This window comes from Pelophylax lessonae (assembly GCF_965119305.1).
Source record: "Pelophylax lessonae genome assembly, chromosome: 1".
Classification (NCBI taxonomy): domain Eukaryota; kingdom Metazoa; phylum Chordata; class Amphibia; order Anura; family Ranidae; genus Pelophylax; species Pelophylax lessonae.
The window spans coordinates 431,731,670-431,757,885 of NC_138768.1; the positions used below are offsets into that span (position 1 = coordinate 431,731,670).

Consider the following 26,216-nt stretch of genomic DNA (forward strand, 5'->3'; position numbering starts at 1 on the left):
CCCCAAGGCCACGCCTTCCTTCTTGCGGATGTGATGTGGCTTTTGTTCTCGGATCATTCGTGGAACTGCGCTTCGGATTATTCAGAATTTTCAAGATTTATCACCTTTTGCGTTATATGATCTTGGAAGTTGGAGATCGAAACATCCGAGACCCTTGCTATACTTACTATACTTGCTATACTATACACATACAAAGTCAAGTACAACGAAGATAGATACGAATTATCCATTTTAGTTGTTTTTTTTCTGATAAACTTCCGGGTCGTCAGTAACTTCAGATCATGCGTCTTTCGTAGCCGATTTTTCCTGGACGTACTGTGTACACATTAAACGAAAATTGGTCGTGCCGAAGATGGGCGATGAAAATTTTGGTGTTTGTCCCTCCGTTTTTTTTTTGATTTAAAATGTCGGGATCGGCTGCTGAAAGTTGTGCACACACTAGCCAAAAATCTGACGATTTCACCTCGGGTGGAAATTTTCTGCATATTTTCTACTAGTGTGTACCCCACTTTAGACTGGATGGCTGGATAGCTTCCTAAAGTAGCCAACACATATGGATCCGCAGGAATCAGCTTCAAAACCTCTATCAACACTTTATATGGCCCTGCTTAGTGTGGACTCTCCTAAAATGGATAGGCCAATATGGGATTTCTGGCATGCGGATATACCAGCTCTTAGGGAAATTTGGGATGAATGCTTTTAGGATTGTATCCGGTTGGTTATAGCTTCGAGAGATAACTTCATTTAAAAAAGATTTAGCATAGAGTATATTTTACGCCACAGAGATTGTGCAGAATCTATCCACAGCGGCCCCCTGATTTTACACAGTGTCTCTCGAAGGAGGGCACTTTCATATGTTCTGGACATGCCCACGGGTGGAACAGTTTTGGACAGATGTCTTTGATCCTATCAATACACGTCTACAGCTGTCTCTCCCCTGCACTGAGGAATTAGCATTGCTGGGCATACATATTGATGAACAAAGACCGAGATAGACTAAACTTCTGATCTCCTACTTACTGTATTATGCGAAAAAAGAAATACTCTTCAAGTGGGCTTTCCCTCTCCTCCTACATTATCCCGTTGGGATTCTAACATTAACAGGGTGCAGCCTATGTACAAATTGACATATATTAATAGAAACTGCCCCCGGGGATATGACAAAATTTGGCAAACATGGTTGGAATGTTGACATTGGTTACTTATGTGTATGTTTCTCTAAATGCATCCATTGTCGTTTACATGTAAGACTGCAAAGTTTCTGTCTTCTTTCAAGTTTTTTTACTTGTTTTAATTTGTGTACCTTCATGCCTTATTGATGGGTTATATTCCCTTCTGCTTTGTATCACTGTCTGGACACCTGTTGTCTATGTACCACTTATGTGTTCAAGAAAAGAGCAATCCTGCTTGTTAAAAAAAAAAAAAAAAGAGTGGCCAACACATATTAAAAACAATGTTACACTTTGTAAGCTTTTTACAATATACAGTAAATGGTTAAGCCCAAACCTGGAATAAAATGCACCGTTTATCTGAATAAACTCTCCAAACCTTAATTTTCACCTAACTTAAAAAAGACGTGTAGTAATTTGTCCCATGTTTGCTAGGTGCTTTCTAACCCTAGTGATGAAGTTCACCCTTCCCTCCTACCACAGTCAATCCAGCAACAGTTAAAAAGGAGACCGATGCATGATAACTGCATCCTCTCTCCGCTCTGACACTTTCCACAACAAAAAAAAAACAACAGCAAGAGAAATGCAGAGGCTGACACACCTCCCTCCCTCTGCATTACTCTTGCCGGCCCTTTTCTGTTTTTTTTTTTTTACTTTTTGGTTTTGGCTCAGAACTGCGCTTTAACCTCCTTAGCAGTATTCCCGAATGTGGCTCGGGGTGGAATTTCAGTGCCATTAGCGGTACCCCCGAGCCACACTCGGGGTACCGCCAGGGAGCATCGCTGGATCCTGTTAGAGGTTACTTATCTTGTCCCCTGGATCCCGCAATGTGTCCCTGCAGCATACGGCGGCCGGATATTCCGCCCGACGCTGTGAGCCCCGGCTTCCGTCTCCTGCGGCGTGACGCTCGCAGGGGGGGGGGGGTGGAACCGGCGGCAAATTTGAAAAGTAAAACACACAAACACACTGATATATTGTAATCCTAATAAAATAAAATAAATTGACATTAGTTTGCCCCCCAGTGCCCTTTCCTGCAGTTTTACTGTACTTTTTATATATATATATAGATATACAGGTATATATATATACATATATGTATACACACACATAGTTACATAGTTACATAGTTACATAGTAGGTGAGGTTGAATAAAGACAATAGTCCATCCAGTTCAACCTGTGTAGGTGTGTGTGACTGTAATCATCTAACATAGCCCTTAATCTCCTGATCCTTGAGATGTAAGTCTAAGAGTCTTTTGAAAGTCACCATACTACCCGCAGAAACCACCTCTTGTGGTAGACAATTCCACAATCTTGTAGCCCTAACAGTAAAGAACCCCCCACGTTGCCTGAGGTTAAAACGCTTCTCCTCTAATCGCATTGTATGTCCTCGAGTCCTCATGCAATTCCTTCGAATGAACAGCTTTTTTTCTAAGCTGAGATCCCCATTAAGATATTTATAAATTGCTATCATGTCCCCTCTCAGACGTCTCTTCTCCAGGGAAAATAAATCGAGCGATTGCAGCCGCTCTTCATAGGTAAGGTCCTCCAATCCCCTAATTAGTTTAGTTGCCCTTCTCTGGACTCTCTCCAGCTCCAACACATCCCTCCTGAGGACTGGCGACCAGAACTGGACAGAATACTCCAGATGCGGTCGGACCAGAGTTTTATAAAGTGGAAGGATTATAGTCTTATCTCTGGAATACATCCCTTTCTTTATGCATGCTAATATTCTGTTGGCTTTGGAAGCTGCCGCTTGGCATTGCATGCTGTTGCATAATCTATCATCAACCAAGACTCCCAGATCTTTCTCCATTTTTGAGTCCCCCAAGGGTTCCCCTCCTAACATGTATTGTGTTTTTATGTTTTTGGTCCCCAAGTGCAAAACCTTACACTTCTCCACATTAAACCTCATTTGCCATGTCGTTGCCCACTCCGTAATTTTGTCCAGGTCATTCTGTAGGATATCTGCTTCATGCTGTGCAGTTATTGCCCTGGCCAATTTTGTGTCATCTGCAAAAATTGATAACGAACTACTGATCCCGTCCTCAATGCTGTTTATGAATAAATTGAACAAGGTTGGTCCCAGGACTGAGCCCTGGGGCACCCCGCTTACTACCTCAGCCCAGTCTGAGTATGCGCTGTTTATTACCACCCTTTGGACACGGCCTTTTAGCCAGTTCCGTATCCAAGAGCAAACCCTGCTGTCGATACCTGCAGACCTTATTTTATAAATTAAGCGCTTGTGGGAAACTGTATCAAACGCCTTAGCGAAATCCAAGTACACCACATCCACTGGTCTCCCCCTATCTAGCTCACTTCCTCGTAGAATGCTAAGAGATTGGTTTGACAAGAACGCCCATTTGTAAACCCGTGTTGGTTACTACTGATGATGTTGTTGTCTTTAGCATACTCTACGATATAGTCCCTTATCATCCCCTCCAAGAGTTTACATATTATTGATGTCAGACTGACAGGCCTATAATTTCCCGGGATATGTCTCTGGCCCTTTTTGAATATCGGAATCACGTTAGCCTTCCTCCAATCCCCTGGTACATCTCCTGTCCTAATACTGTCAGCAAAGATTAGGAACAGTGGTCTAGATATAACCATACTGAGTTCCTTGAGCACTCTCGGATGTACGCCATCCGGGCCTGGTGATTTGTTTGTGTTAAGTTTATCCAGTCTTTCCCTGATTTCCCCCTCTGTTAGCTATAGTGGCAAGTCCTGTGTATTACTACTAACCATACAGTCATGGTCAGTGTACCCCTCCTTTTCCTGTGTAAAGACTGACGAGAAAAAAGCATTCAGCACGGTTGCTTTTTCAGTGTCCTCTGTAACCATCCTCCCATCATCGTTAATTATGTGTGCAATATGCTCTGCCCTAGTTTTTTTGCTGTTGATATATTTAAAGAATTTCTTTGGGTTTATATATATATGTATTGTGACAGGAAGTCAGGTAAATCTGGGAATGTAGTCACTGAGAGGAGACACATTCCCACCTGCTTTGAAAGTTCACTGATACTATAGGGTGTTGGCTGCAGAGAGAGCCAGCAGGAAGTTGAAAACCATTCAGCTGTTCAGAATGAGGAGATCAAGGACTCTATAATTTGTCCAGAGAAAATCTATTGAGTGCTGCCTCCTGTCGCCGTGTAGGCTGGGAGAGGAGGACAGACATACGTGTACCTCCCGACGCCGTGTGGGCATGGGAGAAGGACTGCTGCCGCCTGTCGCCGTGTGGGCTGGGAGAGGGGGACAGTCGGATGTGTGCCTCCCGACAAGCTGGTGAGCATGGGAGAAGACCCCCTAAAGCGATGTGAAGCTAAGGAGGGTAACCACGAGTGAAGACGTCTCAAAGGTGAGAAGACAAAGTGTTCCATGTGAAGAGTGTGAAGAGAAGTGTTCCATGTGAAGAGTGTGAAGAGTAAAGGGACCTGTTAAATGAACTGTGTTCCATGTGAAGAATCTGAAGAGTAAAGGATCCTGTTATAAATGAACATGTGCTGTGTGAAAGAAAACAAAGGGACATGTTCAATGGACAATGTTTGTGCTGTGTGAAAAGCAAACAAATGGACATTTGAGTGTCTGCTGTAGGATCAGCAGTGTCGGCCCAACAGTAGGTTGGAAAGACTTCTTAGGTAGGTTCCAGCTGTGAGAAGGTAGCCGCCCACAGAGGCAAGGATTTATTTTGTCTTTTATTTTATTTTGGCTGTTTTGATGCTTGCAATTGTGTTAAGTAAATTGCATGAATAAATCAGTCTTGTTTTTCAACCTCTAATCGGCTATCTCTGTGAAAACGCACCCCCAAAGGGGTCACCCATACGCCTACCACCGAGCTAATCCCTCACATATGGTGGAGGATGCGGGCATAAGCAGAGATCCCTGCAAGGAAGTGCAAATGTTTGATGAACTTTATCTGGTGCATGAGATTGCACAATCTATGTGTGCAGGAGAGAAGATCCTGACAGAAAAAAAAAAAAAAAAAAGTGTTTTAAAGAGACAGCGGTCTCAAAATTTTTGATGAACTTTGTTGTGTCTGGTGCAAGTGACTGCACAAACTGTGTGCGCAGGAAAAGAGATCCTGCAAGAGAGAGAAAAACTACATGTGTTGAAGAGACAGTGGTCTGAAAATTGTTTGCTGGACTGTGAAAAATTTGTTTGTGGAGTTATTGAAGATGGGGCGGTCCAAACGCCTGAAAAATGCAAAGATAGATGAAATGAGAGACCGGATTCTTTGGATGGAGGGGATGTTGCCGTCTGAACCAGCCCCATCCATGCCTAAAGAGAGTCTACTAAAGAGGAAGGTTGTTGTCCCTAGCAACACTGATGAAACTGCTATGGAGACGCAGTGTGCTCAGATGAAAAGTAAACTCAAAATGGAGGAGATGTTGAAACATCTGATTATATCAAATGCAGCTCAACAGCAAGCAAATGCAGCTCAACAGCAGGCAAATGCGGATTTTCAGCAGAGCTTTGCAGCTCAACAAAAGGCTCATCAAGAGAGCATGGCAGGCTGGAAACAGAGACGCCAGCAGCCAATGGAGGCCATCGGTTTGGAGGAAACCGAGTATGTGTGCAGGGCTGAGTTGGATGCCTTACAACGGAAAATGGAAGAAAAGGAACAAGCCGTGGAATTGCTTAAAATGGAGCATAGAAACTTGCAGGAAACGAATGAACTACTCAAGTCTCATGTGTCACAGTGGGAAGAATCCACTGCTCTTCTTTTGGTCGAGTTGCAAAAACGCAGAGAGACTATAATGGAGAAAGATACCATCCTCATGGAAAAGGAAAGTGAAATTCAGACTTTGCAGAAGCAAAGTATGGCTGATATGTTGGAGTTGCGTAATCAGCTGGAAAAAAGTCTTCAGTGTTTGGAAGTTACAAAAATAGACCTGCAGGAGTCGCAGGAACAGAATGTCGCTCTGAAAACGACATTGTCTCTCAGCGACAACGAGAAAAGTGAAAGAGAGGCTAAATTACTGAGTACTGTGTATGAGCTCACCACTTTGAGCAATGTGGTAGATGAATTACGTGCAGACTGTGAAAGTTGGAAAGGTGAAGCCCAACGTTTCCAGCAGCAGTTAAAGGAGAAAGAAGCCTGTGTGGCAGAATTACAGTCTCATTCCCAGAAACTAGCCAATGAGGTGAAGGCTCTTATGCAGGGAAAAGGAGATTGTGAACATAAGAGGGAAAAAGTAGAGGCACAGCTTCTGGAATCGCAAGTCAAGGTGTCAGAAGGTGACCGATTGTGTGCTAAGCTGTCAGAGAAGGCAAACCGACTGCAGGTTGAGTTGGACAATGTTACAAATCAGCTTTCTCAAGCAGACAGCAAATCTAGAGAAATTGCGGAAGATTTTTCTATCTTGGAATCGCAGCTGCAAGACACGCAGGAACTCTTACAGGAAGAGAGGTGTCAAAGGCTGAGTTTTAGCACAAAGCTCAAACAAATGGAAGATGAGAAAAATGGCTTCCTGGAACAATTAAAAGAGGAGGCGGAAGCAAAGAAAAACCTATCAGAGCAAGTCGCAACATTGCAAGCTCAGATAGCGGATATGAAAAAACGCATGGAAGAAAGCGTTGGTTCATTACAGTGTGTTGAAGATGTGAAAAAGAAGTTTGATCAGATGCTTGGTGAAGAGAAGACTGTGTCTGCAAAATATGCAGAAGAACGCGCCCGTGCAGAAACGGAGGTGCGTGATAACGAGAGCAAAGCCCTGTTCTTGGATCGCTCTTTGGAGGAAGCTCTAGAGTGTAAGGCTGAACTAGAAAGTGTTAACAAACAGCTGCGTACAGAAATGGAAGAATTGGTCAGCTCCAAGGATGATGTTGTGAAAAGAGTTCAGGAGCTAGAAAAGTCTAAGCGAGCCTTAGAACAGCAAGTAGAAGAGATGAAGATTCCGTTGCAGGAACTGGAAGAGGAATTCCAGGCAACAGAGGATCTGTCCCAAAGAGGGGATAGTGTGCCTGATGCAGTTTTTAAAAGGATCAGTGTTTTGGGGTCTGTCCTGAGTGAGCCTCAGAAATGTGATGACATGTGGCTTGAATCACCCCTTTGGAATAAACCGTTCCTTCAAAAACTTCAAGCATTGGAAAATGTATCATTAGAGCTTCAGCAAACAAAGGAGCTGAGTAAGAAATGTGATGATTTCTCAGTTCAGGCTGAAAACCTAGTGGGGAAAACTAAGGCTGTTGGTGAAAACGTGAAGCAAATGAATAAGTGCCTTTCAGGGAGTGTTTCCAAAATGGAACTGGTGAAAGACGGGTGGCAGAAGTTTGATCGTGATCTTGAGATGCATTCCATGTGGAATTCAGATAGAGAAAAAGAACTAGGTGACCTTGAGCGGTCAAATAGTTCAGCAGAAAGTGCATTGAAGAAACCTGTAAAAGAATGTGTTGCAGTTCCATGCTTCTTCACTGATGCAGAGAGGAGGTCTATAATGGATACCACCCAGATCGCTGGGTTCAACTGTGTTGTTGCCTTTAACCCCTATGTTGGTGTAAGGAAAGTTGATGATGTTCTGGTTGACTACTTCTGTGAAGAGTTTGGCAAGAAATATAAACTGAATATCAAATCAAATAGTAGGCCTTTACTGCGACTCGCTCAGGAGGGCGAAAAGTTTAAGAAGTTGATGAGTGCAAATGCTTCCGATCTGCCTATGAATATGAAATGTTTGGTGAATGATATTGATATCTCTGGGAAAAGGAACAGGGGTCACTTTGAAGAAATGTGTGACAGCCTGTTGTCTCAATTGGAAAATCCTCTGCACAGCATCTTAGAGCAAGCAAAGCTCAAGAAGGAAGATCATTCCCTTTTACAACAAAAAGTCAATGATTGTGTACAGATGTATGGAGAGGCAACTCAAGTCACAGAGGGATGTCAAGAGTCCCTACTTGGAACAAAGCTTAGTGAAGCAAAGGTTCTCAAAGTTTTGTGGAAAACATTTATGGATTGCAGAGAGAGGCGTCTTAAGAATGTTGAAGACATTAAGACTAGCCCAATTGAGTTGCCTATGGATCACGGTCCTCCATGGTGGATTGGACAGACGGTTATGAGAGACAAGCTGTCTGACATTTATGAGAAAGCTGTCAATGAAGATGACAGAAACGAGAAGGAGCAAAATGATGCCAAAAATGCAGTTGAAGAATGTGTATATGAGATGAGAGACAAACTGTGTGGCATTTATGAGAAATCTGTCAATGAAGATGACAAAACAGTTTCATCCGGAAGCTTGAGGATAATAGGAGGCTTATCAGTGAGTCAGCAGTGCCTGACACATGCGTGCCTGGAAATATGTGTCCCAACCCTAGGGTTGAAACAAGAGGGGGGGGTATGTGACAGGAAGTCAGGTAAATCTGGGAATGTAGTCACTGAGAGGAGACACATTCCCACCTGCTTTGAAAGTTCACTGATACTATAGGGTGTTGGCTGCAGAGAGAGCCAGCAGGAAGTTGAAAACCATTCAGCTGTTCAGAATGAGGAGATCAAGGACTCTATAATTTGTCCAGAGAAAATCTATTGAGTGCTGCCTCCTGTCGCCGTGTAGGCTGGGAGAGGAGGACAGACATACGTGTACCTCCCGACGCCGTGTGGGCATGGGAGAAGGACTGCTGCCGCCTGTCGCCGTGTGGGCTGGGAGAGGGGGACAGTCGGATGTGTGCCTCCCGACAAGCTGGTGAGCATGGGAGAAGACCCCCTAAAGCGATGTGAAGCTAAGGAGGGTAACCACGAGTGAAGACGTCTCAAAGGTGAGAAGACAAAGTGTTCCATGTGAAGAGTGTGAAGAGAAGTGTTCCATGTGAAGAGTGTGAAGAGTAAAGGGACCTGTTAAATGAACTGTGTTCCATGTGAAGAATCTGAAGAGTAAAGGATCCTGTTATAAATGAACATGTGCTGTGTGAAAGAAAACAAAGGGACATGTTCAATGGACAATGTTTGTGCTGTGTGAAAAGCAAACAAATGGACATTTGAGTGTCTGCTGTAGGATCAGCAGTGTCGGCCCAACAGTAGGTTGGAAAGACTTCTTAGGTAGGTTCCAGCTGTGAGAAGGTAGCCGCCCACAGAGGCAAGGATTTATTTTGTCTTTTATTTTATTTTGGCTGTTTTGATGCTTGCAATTGTGTTAAGTAAATTGCATGAATAAATCAGTCTTGTTTTTCAACCTCTAATCGGCTATCTCTGTGAAAACGCACCCCCAAAGGGGTCACCCATACGCCTACCACCGAGCTAATCCCTCACAGTATATATATGCACGTTAACTTATTTAAAGTTATTTATTATATTATAATTTATGATTTTGTGTTTCAAACTTTATCATACCCGAGATGTTATAAAGAAGAACGCACAGAAAAAAAAATCATATGTAAATAGTTGGCTTGGGCTGCTCATTCTTAAGAATTACATGCAAAATAATGGTACCGCTTTCAGCACCTAAAATCGGAAACAATCATACCGCCAGGGAGGTTAAAGTTGGAAGAAATATAACTGTCAGCGATTTACTGAATGTATTTAGAATATCCTTCCATGCTCCAGTACTATAATCTCAAATAACCCCAAGTGTAAAATTGACAACTGCAGCTGTATATTAAAAAGAAAACTCCCAAACAAACATAAAAATTAAATTAATACAGCGCTGAAGGTCAGTGCATGTGCAAATATCAGATCTCGCCAACATGAAATAAGCCCTACGTTCATCCAAATGACATCCACAGTGTAAAATTCAGTACCATGAAACCAAAAATGAATCGTGAGTTGTCCAAAAATTTCCTCCATCCAATTTCTACTTTACTTATATGTATCAAATCTCCCCAACATAAGGCAAAATATTTCTTCTAAAACGATGCTTTGTGGAGGAAAATTTTGGATGATTACCTATTGGACTTTATTCATTTCATATTCTTCCTTAATTGGATTGTTGAATGTGGTCTGGATGTTTTTAATATTTTACCTTATGTTGGGGATATTTAATACAGATAGGTAAAGTAAAAAGTGGGTGGAGGATAATTTTGAACAATTCATTATTGGAGTTTTTTGTTTTCATATTATTGTATATTAGGCTGTGGGGTTTCATTCGGATGAATGTAGGGATTATTTCATGTTGGAGAGATTTTGCATATTTGCACATGCACTTACCTTCAGTGCTGTATTTATATTTTTTTGAGATTTATTGAATGTGTTTGTAAGACTCTACTAAGGGCTGGTTCACACCAGGAACACAGCACGTTCCTGTGCCATTCACATGTGGTGCGATTTGAGCCTATTCATTTTGAATGAGCTGAATCACACTGGACTGCACCAAAAGCAGTGCATGCACTATCTTAAAAGATGCACTGCAAACGGATCGCATGGTACTTCTGTACTGATCCGGCACAGGCAGATGCACTGCGTTTGCGACCTGTGTTTGGGGTGTTGTTAACTTAAAGCGGAGTTCTGCCTTCCCCTCCAAAAATTAAAAATCAGCAGCTACACATGCTGTAGCTGCTGACTTTTAATATTAGGACACTTACCTGTCCTGGAGTCCAGCGATGTCGGCACCGCAGTTGATGTGTCCATCGGCTGTCAGGTGCTGCCGCCGCCGCCATTGCCGCTAAGGGAACCCGGCAGTGAAGCCTTATGACTTAATGGCCGGGTCCCTACTGCGCATGCGTGAAGCGCGCTGCGCATTTCTATTGGCTCGACGACAGGGGAAGGAGGAGGGGGCCGAACTTCCGGGGCGGACGGCCACAGCGCTGTGTCCCGGAGGTGGGGAAGGGTACCTGTTAAAAACAGGTACCCATTCCCCCCTCCCCCCTGAAAGGTGCCAAATGTGGCCCCGGAGGGGGGGGAAGCAAAAGAGCGGAAGTTCCACTTTTGGGTGGAACTCCGCTTTAACATTGACACCTGCTGCAGATCGCAACTGCGGTGCATTCTGAACATTGTGTTGGAAACCCGCATGGAACACAGGTTTCCCGCACTGCATTCTGGTGTGACTGCGCACTTAAGAACCAAAATAAAATAAATGAAATGTGTATTTGTAGATTTGGCTATAGATATTAATCTATAGGACACTTTCCAAACCCCGCCACCAGGGGACACACGATGACTGTCTAAGTAATAACTGTTACAAGCATGAAATCATTTATTATACTATTGATTAATTAATTTGAATGGCATCTTGTTGTAGCAGTTAAACATAACCAGTTAATACAATACTTCTTAAACAGTGGTGATAACAATAACCAGAGAAACATGACTGTTATAATGAGCAAGGCATGTCAGTGCACATGAATAAAAATATTAAAGGCTCCACTTTCTTCCAATCAGAATATTTCTTTATGCTTTTTATTTAGCTTTGCATGCTGTTCATAGCCTCTCTCACATGTATAACCATTCTTTTTTTAATAATTCACAAACAGTATTTTGTAAATCTCATACATGTGTGACTTAAGTTGAGCGCTGAGGGGCCCTGCCGATATATATCCAGGTGAGGTGATAATTAGTACTCATTGCCAGCTGTGATTCTTCCTGTCAGATGTTTTCTTATATTTTATGTATCAATAATTTACATTATTCTCTGTACATTGTTCCGCTAAAGTAACAATCATTTTTACCCCATCCTTTCTGAAGGAATCTGAGAAGTATAATGTGGTTATGTAAGCCAAACAACAGACTTGATTCTGTCATTAATGTCAGTGGAAATTCACCTGATTATTTCACAGCCGGAGCAGAACATAGAGGGAAGGGGGATCATTTCAACATTTCAAGAGTAATGTCTCGTACACATGATCAGATAATCGGACGACTTATCGTTCAAATTTTTTTGCATGATACTAGAATCAAATTCAACACTGCGTACTAAACGTATGATTTTTTTAAGATGATTCTGGAAAAGGTTCCTGGTTGCGTAGCTACGTGTCGGATAGTGCAAAGCAGTCTCAGAACAAGGTAATCCAGCGCCCAGGGCAAGGATGCCAAACTGCACCCCCTTTTCACTTAGGTTTAGGGTCAAGGTGCCCCCCCATGCCTGCAATAAACCATTGCACCCAGGGCAACCGACCCTCCTGCTCACCCCTTGTCCCGGCCCTGGTGCATAACAAAACAAAAACAATGGCAGCCAGGCTTTTTCCGGGTTATTTTCGTGTTTCTGATCATGGTGGTCTTTGTCTATCGATTTTTAGCGAACGCATATTGTACTGATTAAATGATTGTCGTTCGCTAGGCTATCTTACGACGTAAGTTTTCGTGTTGGTCCCTTCGGATTTTGATGGACGAAATGTCATGATCGGCTGTCAAAAGCTGTGTACTAACGATCAGATTATCATGCGATCAATTAGAAAGCGATTTTTTTCGTACCATTATCTGATCATGTGTACGAGGCATAACTTATGTTGAAAAATAAACATTTCCCCCTGGATTATCTATGTAAATTGCAGGTATTTAAAAAAAAAAAAAAACATTATTGCAGATTCCTACCTGTTGTTATTCTGAAGAAATAGCTGTTTGTTTGTCTATGTCCATGTGCTCAGTGAATGAGACTGGGAGTGACTTTTTCATTACTGATCAGCTGCTGTACTTGCTGGGCTCTAATGGAGGAAAGTGGCAGGGTCTGTATCCCTTTAACCCTTTGGGAGTATCTCACCAAAACTGAAATGTTTGCTGCAGAGGATGCAAGGCTGCCCAAAATCAGATCTGTATCTTAGTGCAGACTTCTGGGAAAATCAGTGAGCCAATCACACAAGCAGGAAATTACATTTCTGGGGAGCATTCCCTACACCAACTATGTACAGAACAACTCCAGGGAGCCACATTGCATTGCGTTTTAACCACTTCCAGCCCAAGCCAATTCTGGCACTCCTCTCCTACATGTAAACATTTTAAAAATACTCAAAACCCTCAAACACTATCATTTACACTTTCCCTTTAAATTTTTTTTTTGATCACTTTTATTCCTATTACAAGGAAAGGGAGGCCCGGAGTAAAGACACAAGGGCATCAACGGAGGGCCGGCATGAAAGGGGTTAAAGGGTCAGTAGGACAAAAATATGCTAAATAGGTGTATACGGGAGTGGGTATTAATTGGTCTAGGAGGGGGTGTAGGTAGTTAGGGGAGGAGTTGCAGGGGGGGATGGATAGGCAGAAGGGAGGGCTGATCTTCAGTTGAAGGGAGATCAGCCAAGGGAAAACTAGCATTGCCGTCTGTGATTTCTCCCCTCTTCAACTCCTCAGTCAGCAGTCTCTGCCTTGCTATGGGCGATTTGGAGGGCCTTTTTTCGCAGCTTCGGGCGGCTGCTGTTGAGCGCGGGATGGATTGGCTGCATGCCCAGATCGCTGGGATGCTAGGGGGAGTCGGCCGGGGGGCGGCTAAACCTGCGCCCTCCGCGGTAACACATGCTCGGAGGTAAAGGCCTCCGGAGTGCTTGAGCCCCTCTGTGACTCCCAGCCGTAGTCCACTCCTTGTGAATCTCGACCAAATTCTTGAAAGGCCTTTGCTTCACAATCCTCTCAAGGCTGTAGTTATCCCTGTTGCTTGTGCACCTTTTTCTACCCCACGTATTCCTTTTACTCAACTTTCCATTAATAGGGTGTTGGAAACAGCACTCTGAGAACAGCCAGCTTCTTTAGCAATGACCTTTTGTGATTTACCCTCCTTGTGGAGGGTGTCAATGACTGTTGTCTGGACAACTGTTAAGTCAGCAGTCTTCCCCATGATTGTGTAACCTACTGAACCAGACTGAGAGACCATTTAAAGGCTCAGGAAACCTTTACAGGTGTTTTGAGCTAATTAATCGATTAGAGTGTGAAACCATGAGTCTACAATATTTAACTTTTTAACAATATTTGAATTTTCTGAGATACTGAATTTTGGGTTTTCACTAGCTGTAAGCCATAATCATCAAAGTTAAAATAATTAAGTGCTTGAAATATATCACTCTGTGTGCAACGAATCTATATAATATATGAGTTTCACTTTCTGAAATGAAATACTGAAATAAATAAACTTTTTGATGATATTCTAATTTTGTTAGATGTACCTGTACAATCATATACAGCATATGCTATGTGGTTTGATTGGGGCAGTCTTTTTACCACTTCCAGCAATCAACCAGGATCAACCACTAGATGTCAGCTAGTCATGTCTTTGGAACCAAATCATGTGGTACATCTGCTGGAGCTACATTTGCATTTAGCTCATGCCTAAAGCCTCCTAATACAATACAGTAAATGCCTGAAATAACTCTTTAGGATCTGCCATAGACAATGATTCATAGGAAACATGTCAATCTGCACTTCTCTGACCTAATGACCAATCAGCCCACAGCTGTCAGATTTGCTGGACAAAAAAAAAACACTTTAGTTATGAAAGTTCATTTTGTAAAACCATCTTACACTGTAAAGTTTCTCCAGATCTTCAAGTTTATCTATAAGTAGAACTTTTTTTACGTTTTGCAAAAGTGGTCCAAGGTTAGAACATTCTGAGGGGATTTATTTACTATGTACATACTGTAGCTCTGCCAGGTTCCATTGTTTGCTGAGCACCCTGTCTAACTGAAATTGTGAGGAGTCCGTGCAGAACAGCATGGGATATTGTTGAGGTTTTAAATTGCTATCTGCAGAATGGAAACAAACGGGAAATATTCCTAGGGTGATATTTGTTACGGTGATAGCTGTCTAAGGCTAAGTTCACACTGGCATTAAAAGCAGGCGTTTGAGAGGCACTAAAAATGCCCCTCAAATGCCTATGCAGAAGATACAATAGAAAGCACACAATGCGGATCACACTATCAAAACATGAAGCTTTAGTGTCGCGTCGCTTCAAAATTGAAGTCTCATGTCGAGTCAGGAGGCGTTTGAAGCCTTTCAACGCCTCCCATTCAAGTCTATGGTAACGCCTCGCAAATGCTCCGGCAGGCAGTTGCGATGCCGTTGCAGGGCGTAAAGATTAGTTTATTTACTGTAATGGAATAGGCATTTGCAGTGCAGTTTTAATGCATCTTAACCTTCATCAAATGCTTCAAAACTGCCCATAGGGCATTTGGGGAGCATTTTTAACTCATCATTAAAGCTTGTAAAATGCCAGTCTAATGCTCATAATAAAGCTCATTAACGCGAGTCTAACCATCATACTAACGCTATAGGAGCGTTTGTTAAGCGTTCAGTCAAGTGTGAACAAGCCCTAAGAGAGATTTCCCTTACTTTTGAGAGATTTCTTTTCACTTCCTGTTGTGTCTGTAAGGCAGGTAGTGAAGGGAAATCTCCCCAATGGGACATAAATAGAATAAAAAAACTGTACACAGGATACAGTGTGTGCTTGTTCACTACTAAAGTGATTCATCTTCCTAGCAGCTGGTGGTGTGCGGCTTATTTCTTCTTGATTTCTACTGTTGCAGCGGGATTGCTCACCTGAACGGTGGTTGAGCAGAGAAACAAGGTACATTCTACATAGCTGTTCTGTGGATTGCTCTTCAACTTAGACTGACCACATATGATACTGGTTCAGTGGTGAAAAGGGGATTGCAGGAACTGTTGGAGGTGAAAGAAGGAGGGGTGCAGGCATGGTGCATGGTGAGAGAAGAGCATGGGGAAGAGCGGTTCACGCATGCTCCGAAAACCGGTTACCGCCCCCCGCGTCATCACGTTCCTGCGGCCCTCCAGTGAGGTATGCACTTCACCGCTGCCTCGATCTGACTGAGTCCCCTGATTGGTTCTCCCCTAGTGTCATCTCCCGACTGCTGGCCAGCCTCAGGGGCGGAAACACAGTGGACCCGGAAGAACGCCGAGCTATGAAGATAGACGCTTACACCTCCATATAATTTCTTAATATGGTTACATCTGCTACACTGAGTGGTGCCTTGCTCTAAAATTTCCATGACTTTTCCAAAACTTTGTGGGTTAAATTATTTTCCAAAACATATCCAGGCCTGGAAATTGTCATTTTAAAATTCAATATCTTTTCCAGGTTTTTGAGGACCGTACGATCCCTGCCTGTAGTAGTGACTTAACTCATAGGCTCCTATGGCCCATCCATTGTCGGTGCTCTTTTCTCCCCCCTGCAGCTATCGCTGTCTGACACAGGGGAGCCAGATCACGTGACCAACCAAAGCAGGCTGAAAATAGGTAAGTATATTTCTTAAACAAGTTAGTCAACATAGGTGTTATAAGGGGGAAGGATCATTTCTAAGACTAGCTAGGTTTATCTCGGAATTCTACATTAAAAGGCAAACATAAGATAGGATTCATTACTTAGAAAGTGCACTTATGGGGTATGTTCATATGAAAAATACATAAGATGATCATACAAAGCTTGATTAATGCAAAAAAATCTAATTGTTTTATGCATTAGTTGTAACAATTGGTCCTTAAAGTGTGCTTTAACAAGTTCTTTCAATTGTTTAAAGTTAGCATAAATCACATAAGAGTTTTAACCAAATGAATGGCCTACTTGTTCAAAGTAAAGTTATGCATATTTTTTTAGTATAGGCTACAAAGACAAAACTATACATAGAATAAAACTGACATGTGAAAATTGCCTAGAAGATAAAAAGGTAATAAAATAAAATTATATACTTTTCATCCAGTCTAATGCCATATAATGTTTTTTCTGTTCATTTATAGTTTCAATATGATTCAAAGACACTGCTTGGACTTTGAATAAGGGGACATACCCCGAAAGCTTGTCCTGAAAAATTGTATGTTAGTGCAAATAAAAAAAGTATCACGGACAGTACTCAATTGTCTCTGTCGCAAGTGCACTAATACGGCTACAATGACCTCAAGCAATATGATTCAAACAATGTATAGAACAGCATTATTGGTCAAATGTACACTTACATACCTGGAATGGACTGTGCTGATGCCTCAGAGCTGATATTAGGGGTGGTATTTGGCTGTTGCTGGCTGGAACTTACTTCAGGCTCTGCATTCATTGATGGGGAGAGGGCCATGTCACTGGATAATGCTGGCTTCAGTACAGGTGGGAGAATCTCTTCAGTGACCTCTTGTTTTTCTTGTCCTGGTAACTGAAGTGCTGATAAAGGTATGTTAATTGGTTGGCTAGGATTTCCCGTGGAAGTACTGACTGGCATCTGTATTCCCTTCTGCTGATTGATAGCTGGAGGGTTAGATGGTATTTTGCTTTGGGAGGACAATGGTGGTCTCACAGGCTTTTGAGGTGTGGGTCTTTGCAGGACCAGTGAAGAAGGTGCAATAGCTTGTACTTCAAGCTCGTTATTTAGTGATGTCGGCAAAATGTTAGGTGGTTTGGATGGTCCTACAAAAGGGGTTGTGTTGGCAGTTTGGTTCTTAGGCTTGGCCATTTGTGTCAAAGCCAGTGAAGGACCATCAACACCTCCAGTAAGTTCAGCATTAGCAACAATATAGTAGTCTTCAGGTTTTTCCTGTTTAATTTTTTTCACAATCACATCATTACTGTCCTCATCCACAATGTGCGATTGAGATCCAGAAAGAGAAGAGATACCACCACCAATAGACCTCTTACGGGTAACATTAGGTGACCGCTGGACTCCGCGTTCAAAGTCACTGTCCTCATCTGTTGCAGAAGATTCACATACCATGTCAAATAATGTGGTTTCATCTTCATATTCTTCTACAGGCTCATCGAGCTCTGAAGGTTCACTACAGTAGGAAAAGTCACAGGAGTCTCTTGTTCTATTACAGTCAAGTTTTGATTTTACTGGTCTCCCAGGGTACCTATCCAAAGGACTTGTCTGAGTCTCTGAGGGCACACCTATTATACTAGGACTGTCTGAATTGAAGCTTCTACTGTCCTGGAAACATACCCTCTCCTGAGGACCAGCCCTACATGTTGTAGTCAATGGCCAGTGGTATGCATGGCCAGCACTGCATCCCCACATAGCTGTAAGAGTTCCATGGGAGCCCTCAGAAAGTAAGTGCTTTAGGTTTGGAATAAGGCTACAAATTGTCCCATGACTATGAGCCCAACTCACTAATTTGGCGAGGTTTTCTGAAGATGTATGAAGACAGTCTTCCATTTTGGTAAATCAAGAAGTATCTTCCTGTAAGTTAAAATAAACAGATGAATGAGGATTTCAGATCTATTTAGAACCAGTTCAACACCAATCTTTAAATAAACATTTGACACCTACTAGAACCTTAACACATAAAAAAACACATACGGCCTCATGCACACTAGATGTTTTTGCAGCTGCTCCTAGGGGCGCCTATCGTGTATTTTTTCTGCCTCCAAACTCCGCTGCATGTTAGCCTATGTGTCCCTGCACACATAGGCATTTAGCAGTGTTTAGTAGCAAGAGAGTTTAAAAGGCAGGAAAAAAAAACATCTGTCAGTGCTTCCAGGAACAGCAGAGTTTGCCCAGAAAAAAAGCTTGCCGCTTGTAAACGCGTCTAAACTCACCTAAACGCTTGCTAACAATAGGCTTATTCAGCACTTGGGCATTAATTCATTTAAATGGCCAAAATAAAATGTTTATTCTGGCCAATAAAATTAACACCCAATCGCTCGACGCCTGTAATTGCACCTAAAATCTTGTAAAAGTGTTTGACTTTTACAAGTGTTAGGTTGGTTTTTTGCAAAAACGCTGCTGGTTTCCAGGAGAGTTAAAAAAAAATGTCCTGTGTACATGAGCCCTAAATATTCCTTTTGTGCAGCCTCCTGATAATCTTTTGCAATCCCTTGGAATTCATAGCACTTCAAGTATCTTAACATATTTATATCAACAAAATTACTTAAATATATGAAGGCATATTCCAGTAATAGCTTCAAAAGCTATCCATCAAAGATACGTTTTTTTCCTTCTCCTTATAGCCAAGCTTTAGGCACATTATAAAGTGTTTTTTACTTAAATTACAACTTCACTTTCCCATTACTTCTATTACCCCTCTTATCTTGTCCACTTGGTAGTCCTCAAAAAAACATACTCACACATCCAGCGAATCCAGCATTGTCCTGCTGTGGTCCCCTGATTTGTTGCTGCGTGCTGGGTCATGTACTGCCACCTTCTTTTCTGTCATCATCAGGAGCCAGCTGTCTCTTCTTGGTTTAGGCAGCCTCCTGATGATGCACTGCCAGGTCTGCCCTCCACTGGCTTCTGTGTTGAAGCTGATGCTTCCTGGAATTTGTGACGTACATATCCCAGGAGGCTCCAGCAGCGGAGAGGTTATTCTCCCCTAAGCAAGAATCTAGGTTGGAGGCAGTGCGCAGTGTCCAAAAAACTGCTTTTCAGTTGGTGGGGAAGGTGGAGGGATGGGTTTATAGGGAGAAATAATGTTTTATATAATTGAAGGTCCACTTTAAATTTCTAACAGGCTTTTTACATAAAATGTATTGATGCAATCAAAGTGCAATAACCCATACTAACCAATCAAATCATTCATCTACAATAAGCTTATAACTCCTTGGTTGCTATGGGTTAGGACACTATGTAGTTACTGCACTTTGACATTTAATAATAAGCTTAGTTGAATTGAGCTTTACACTAACTTAGTGCTCCACTGGCATATGCTCATTTCACTCGCTTGTCTTTACAAATGCCAGTGTAAAAACTAGGACTCACTGATAAAGCTAGCAGTGTCTAGGTAGCTCACCCTGACGAAAGGAAAGACAGAGGCTGAAGTTCTAGAGCAGTGGTCTGCAAACTGCAGCCCTGGGGTGGATGTGACCCTTTGCTTGTTTTTATTCGCCCCCTGGGGCATTATTCTCCTCAATGTCAGCAGCAGTGGGGCACAGTTCCTACCACTGATACCGACAATGGGGCACTATTCTTACCAGTGACACCAACAATGGGGCACTTTTCCTCCCACTGACACTGTAAATGGCACACTATTCCTCCCACTGACACCAATGATGGAGCACTATTCCTTCTATAGAGAGCAATGATGGCATACTATTCCTTCCAATGACACCAACCATGAGGCACTATTCTTACCACTGACACCAAGGATGGGGCACTATTCCTCCCACTGACACCAAGGATGGGGCACTATTCCTCCCACTGACACCCAATGATGGGGCACTATTCCTTCCACTGACACCAATGATGGGGCACTATTCCTTCCACTGACACCAATGATAGGGCACTATTCCTCCCACTAACACCAACGATGGAGCACTATTCCTGCCACTGACATCAATGATGGGGCACTATTCCTCCTCTTAATACCAAAAATGGGACACTATTCCTGCTACTGACACCAATGATGGGGTACTATTCCTCATCCTAATACTAAAGATGGGGCATTGTTTACTCCCACTGACACCAGGACATTTTCTACTCCTGCTGGCCACAGTCCAGCCCCCCTAAAATCTCAAGGACAGTAAACTGGCCCTTCATTTAGAAAGTTTGGAGACCCCTGTTTTTGAGCCAGTAATCAGAAGAATACATCAACCTGGACTGGTTAGAGCATGCAAACGCAGACGAGATATATCACAGGTGAAGAGAGAATGACCAAACAGATAGGAAAAAGACGCTGCACTTGAGACATTAAAAAGAGAGCACATAAACTCGTGACAGCATCCCTTTAAGGTTTCCTTTTATCATTATAAATAAATAAAGGTTCCCATATTATAAATATTGCTCACAAAATATTCTGAACTTAGGCTGCATTCACATCTCTATTTTTTATATAAATACAAAATGAGTACAGTGCAATCACAAATACAAACATAAAACATAAACAGGATTCCACCGTAGTGAGATTCTCAAAGTGACAATCCTAAAAAACATCCAGGACCTACTGAAGAAACACATGAGGAGGGTGTAACGCGTATGGATGGGTGGAGCCGTTACCCGTGACATCATTATTCACCTAGTATCAGCGTGGTGAGCTGTACACATGCTTGTTTTTCACATATTCATTGGGGCACTATTCTTTGATCAAATTTTTAATAAATTTGGCGCAGAGAGCACTATGGTTTCTCCATTTATATTTTACGTTGTTATATGTTATACCTTTGATTGAGACTCAAGAAGTGGAGCAGCGGGATTCAGGGACACCAAGTGAGGAGTGTTCCAGTACCTTCTTGAGAGTAGTCCATTGAGGCCTTTGTGACTCTGTGGTGGGGTCATACCTTGGAGGTGAACAGGCATTTTATCCGGAGGTGGTGGGCATCAAACACATTGGATGTTTTTTAGGATTGTCACTTTGAAAATCTCACTACGGTGGAATCCTGATTTTGGGACTGTTACACTGTTGATACCACATGAGGTATTTTATCTATAGGAATTTGTTTATGCTTTATGTTGTATTTGTGATTGCGCTGCACTAATTTTGCATTTATATAATTTTGAGGTGGAGTGTACACATCTTTAGGGTGTCAGCAGCAGTCTTTTGCTATTTAGTATATTATATTATTAATTAACTGTACAAAGATTTGTTTGCGCTAATTATATTTCAAATATATTCTTTATTTTTTATGGTGTGTTTTTTCAAAGTGGTACTTTTACACGCATTTGGTCATGTTTGACACACATTGCAAATGTTCATGGAATTTATGATATGGTGGGGGGGAAATTATTTGATACCCTGCAGATTTTGTAAGTTTTCCCTCTGTGCTTGCCATCAAGGGTTTCCCCACCAAGTACTAAATCATGTTTTGCTTGGGGATCAAATACTTATTTTACTCAGTGAACTTCAACTCAATTCATAACATTTGTATAATGTGTTTTTTCAAGATTCTTGGTTGATATTCTGTCTCTATTATTTAAAATATACCTATGATAAAAATTATAGACCCTTCATTTCCTTGTAAGTCGGCAAACTTACAAAATCTGCAGGGGATCAAATAATTATTTTCCCCACTGTATATCCATTTTGGCCAGTACTTGAACAGAGTATGTGATAAGCCCTTGCCGTGCATTATGCCAGTTACTTTGCCTTGTGTGGGCTAAGTGCATGTTGACTTTTATGATGGAGTTGACATAGCAAGTACATAGTCTTCCTCTTCTTCTTATTTTCCTAAGAAAGTGTATTTTTACATTAAAAGTAATTATTTCTAGTAAAGGAAATCTTTAGGAAGACAGACGATCTTCAACACGTATTATTTATACAAGCGTATTCTTGCATTAAATTAGTTGCTAGGCAAACCAGTCTGAAATCTAAACACCGCTGATATTGTTTATCTGGCCTACTAGCAAAGGTCAGCAGAGAGCGGCAACGGGCACGATCCACATAAGAGAAACATGCCGATGTCAGGCACTGTCTGATTACCCTTCCTATCCTGTATTGTAGAAATATTTCTGGCAGAGCTGACCCTATTCCAGCTGCAAACATGGTTTATTAGTTGGCTAGGATACCTACAGAAATACAGCAATACTAAAACCTAGGGATAAAAAAACAACTGAAATTCCTTCTGTAACAAGTAAAATCTCTTAAAGTAAAATGTCTTGAAACTAAAGGAACTACAGAATTATATGAAAAGTTACGGATCTTTAGCTGCTGAGTGCCATGGGAGCCCTAACCCAGAAAAGACAGGCTTTGGCCTACACCCCACTATTTACTACAGCCAGTTAGGCTGCTGTTCATGCCAAAGGACCAATAGTAGGGTGCAGGAGGGGAGAGGGGGCGCAATTAAAGAGCAACTTTCTTTAAAGAAACTGACATTTGAATGATAGGAAGTCCTAGGTTAAAGAACTAAAGGCACTTAGGCTATCATCACACGGGCGCATGGGGTTGGCCAGATTCTTATCGGCAGTACTAACCGTTACCTGAACAAAAAAAGGATTAAAGAGCACAGTTCGCTATATTTGACATCACATCCTAATTATGACCTGAGACAAAGTTGCCTGCACCCTCTGTGTGTGACCAGCAGCAGCTGTAAGATTTGTACTCTGTACAAATCAATGCCCAGCACCACCACTTAACACATGTAAACACTCATCTGACCAGTCATCTCCCTTCGCTTTCTGTCAATACAGTAATCAAGAGGAAATTTGTGCATACAAAGTGATGAAAACACTTATTTTTGGAGTTCCACATACACCTAAGAGCTAGGTATGTACTGATATATCGGCCGTCAAAAATCATCAGCAGAAAATAGGGTTATCGGCGTTTTGCCGATAATGGCATGCTGCGCCCTATTGACTTCAATGCAAAATCGCGTCCTATTGACTTTGATGCAAAATCATGTCCAATTGACTTCAATGCAAAAACACCAGACACATTACATTAAAGGGGAAGTCTACCCTAACACTAAAATGTCTATATCTACAGGCATCCATGATCTAAAAACTAACCTTGTAAAGAAGACAGACATGTCAAAACCAGGTATCGGCTCCCCCCTTCCACCTGAAAGGTGCTAAATGTGGCACCGGAAGGGGGGGGTGTTGGCAAATAAGCGGACCTTCCCCTTTTGGGTGGAGCTATGCTTTAACTGACACATTTAGTAAAGTGTGTGACCCAGACAAATCCTGGTTGCCACGGTCTTGTTTTTAGAACATTACACACACTTTTCTAAAGTACAGCATATAAATATTGCATAGTGTACTCTGCTCACACCCGCACATGTAGCTGATGAATAGGGGTTGGTTTACTAAAACTGGAGAGTGCTAAATCTGGTGCAGCTATGCATGGTAGCAAATTCGCTTAAAACTTCAGCTTGTTTAATTAAGCTTTGACAATAAAACCTGGAAGCTGATTGGTTTCCATGCAGAGCTTCACCAGATTTTGCACTCTCTAGTTTTAGTAAATCAACCCCATAATGTCTTGTTCATGCACATACTGTAGGTGTAACTGATGCACAGTGTGCAAACTTATGTAACTGATATACAGTATTCCCTGTGCACAAACATATGTAACTGATGCAAAGTGTTCCATGAATGTACACACAAGTAACAAATGCATAGTGGGAGATTTACTAAAACCGGAGCACATAGAATCTGGTGGAGCTGTGCATGGTAGCCAATCAGCTTCTAACTTCAGCTTCTAAGTTAGGCCCCTTTCACACAGGCGGACCCTGACACTGTCCCCGGACCAAGTCTAGCCCCGGTTTTGTCCCTGGATTGGATTTGAACAGGGGCCTGGGCAATTTCAAAGACAGTCAGCGCAGAATCTAAAAAACAAATTCTGAATTACACATCCCGCGCCGCTGCTCCTACTAGTTCAGGGGGGTGTATTTTTTTCCATTATCTGTGCCCCTTTCTGATGGTCATGTGCTGATCGGAGTGGAGGGATTGTTTCTTCAGTTTTAGGCACATGCCCATTCCACTCCCGCTCCCATGTTCTTCCGCCTTGGCTCAAGTCCCAGCCAGCCGCCTGCCTTCCTTGACTTCTCCGTCGGAGTGATCTTCCTCCGATTAGCTCCGTTCCCCACCCAGAAGTAGCCGGGGCCAAGAGAATGAGACTTGAGAGGCGGTGAGGCGGGTGGTGGCAGTGACAGGCATAGAGAGGCAGCTGAGCTCAGATGACAGTGTCCAGCACCAAGAACAGAGGGGAAGCGGATCCCATTGTGGGGCTGCCAGTGCCTTCAAGACTTCAACACAGGTGTGCTTTGGGGGTGTCTGTGAATAGACTACTTTGCACTGTGTCTGTCTCTCTGGCATCATTAACCACTTAAGCCCCGGAAGATTTTACCCCCTTCCTGACCAGGCCCTATTTTGCGATTCGGCACTGCGTGAATTTAACGGACAATTGCGTGGTCATGCGACGCTGTACCTAAACGAATTTGACGTCCTTTTTTTCCCACAAACAGAGCTTTCTTTTGGTGGTATTTGATCACCTGTGCGATTTTTTGATCATGCGCTATAACCAAAAAAAGAGAGACAATTTTGCAAAAATAACAATATTTTTCAAATTTTTTTAAATTCCCCCCACAAAATGTAAAAATCTAAATTTTTAACATTTTTGGCCAATTTGTTTTCTGCTACATATGTTTAGCAAAACAAAAATCGCAATAAGCGTATTTTGATTGGTTTGCGCAAAAGTTATTGCGTTTACTAACTACGGGAACGATTTTTGTTGTTTTTTTTTTTTTTTTAACGAGTAATGGCGGCGATCTGCGATTTTTTTTGCAGGACTGCGACATTGCGGGGGACAGATCGGACCCGTGACTGACATTTTTGACACTTTTGGGGGTACCAGTGACATTACTACAGTAATCAGTGCTATTCATATGCACTGTTACTGTAAAAATGACACTGGCAGGGAAGGGGTTAACTTTATTGGAGAAGGAGGGGTTAAGTGTGTCCCTAGGGGCGTGTTTCTAACTGTGCAGGGATTTGGCTTTTCATGTAACAGCAGAGATCTACGATCCTACATAGCATGACCGTATGATCTCTGCTGTTACACAAGGAACAATGACAGGCGGCTTTGTTTACATTAGCCGCCTGCCTTTCTCCCTCTGTAACTGAGGATCGCGAGTGACAGGCGGACATCGGGTCCGCTGGTCACTCACGCGGAGGTGTCCGTGAACGAGCGGGGGCGGGAGCGCACCTCCGGCAGCGCACGCTTGTGCCCTATTGGCTCACAGGCGAGTGACGTACCCATACGTCACTTTGCCTGCACGGGGCTGACCAAGCGTCAAGCGGTTAATTATATCATAACTCACAGGCAGGGGGCGCTTTATCATGGCTCTGGCTGGCACTGTCACAGTGTGTCACATGACTTGGTCATGAGTTAACAAAATCAGCACCCGGCAGCCATGTCATGTTATGCACTGTGACAGAGCCAGCCACAGCCACAGCCACATTAGAGTGCCTGCTGCCTGAAAGTTTGTCCGCTGCAATATCGCAGTCCCGCTACTAATCGCCGCCATTACTGATTAAAAAAAAAAATATGTCCTCAGATTTAATTTTAAAAATCTGGTCAACCTAATTTAAGAGTGTGAAAAAATGCAATTGAAATATTAAAGCAGAAATTTAATTTCTTTCTTTAGTAAGCTAAGCTAAGCAATAAGACATCATTAGTATGATGGTTTAAGCAATCAAAATTCGGCAAGGCACAAAGCAACAGTGAATTTGCCGTGAGCGAAAGACAACAAACAGCTAATGGTCACTCTTGTCCTTTCCTGAGAATAGAGTGTGAGCCTCTAGCACTATAAATATTTAAATAAATTGTTCTATAATCTCTAGCGCTTAAGGT

General features: G+C 42.4%; 1 protein-coding gene across 2 annotated transcripts in view; it reads right to left on the bottom strand.

Moving 5' to 3' along the window:
• KIAA1958 overlaps window positions 1–26,216 on the bottom strand; it is a 107,401-nt gene that overhangs the window by 46,075 nt on the left and 35,110 nt on the right. For both annotated transcript variants that reach the window (XM_082255827.1, XM_082255828.1), the window contains exon 2: window positions 16,978–18,178. In XM_082255827.1, the coding sequence (XP_082111953.1) occupies window positions 16,978–18,154 (1,177 nt within the window). In that variant the 5' untranslated portion in view covers window positions 18,155–18,178. The remainder of the gene's footprint in view (window positions 1–16,977; window positions 18,179–26,216) is intronic.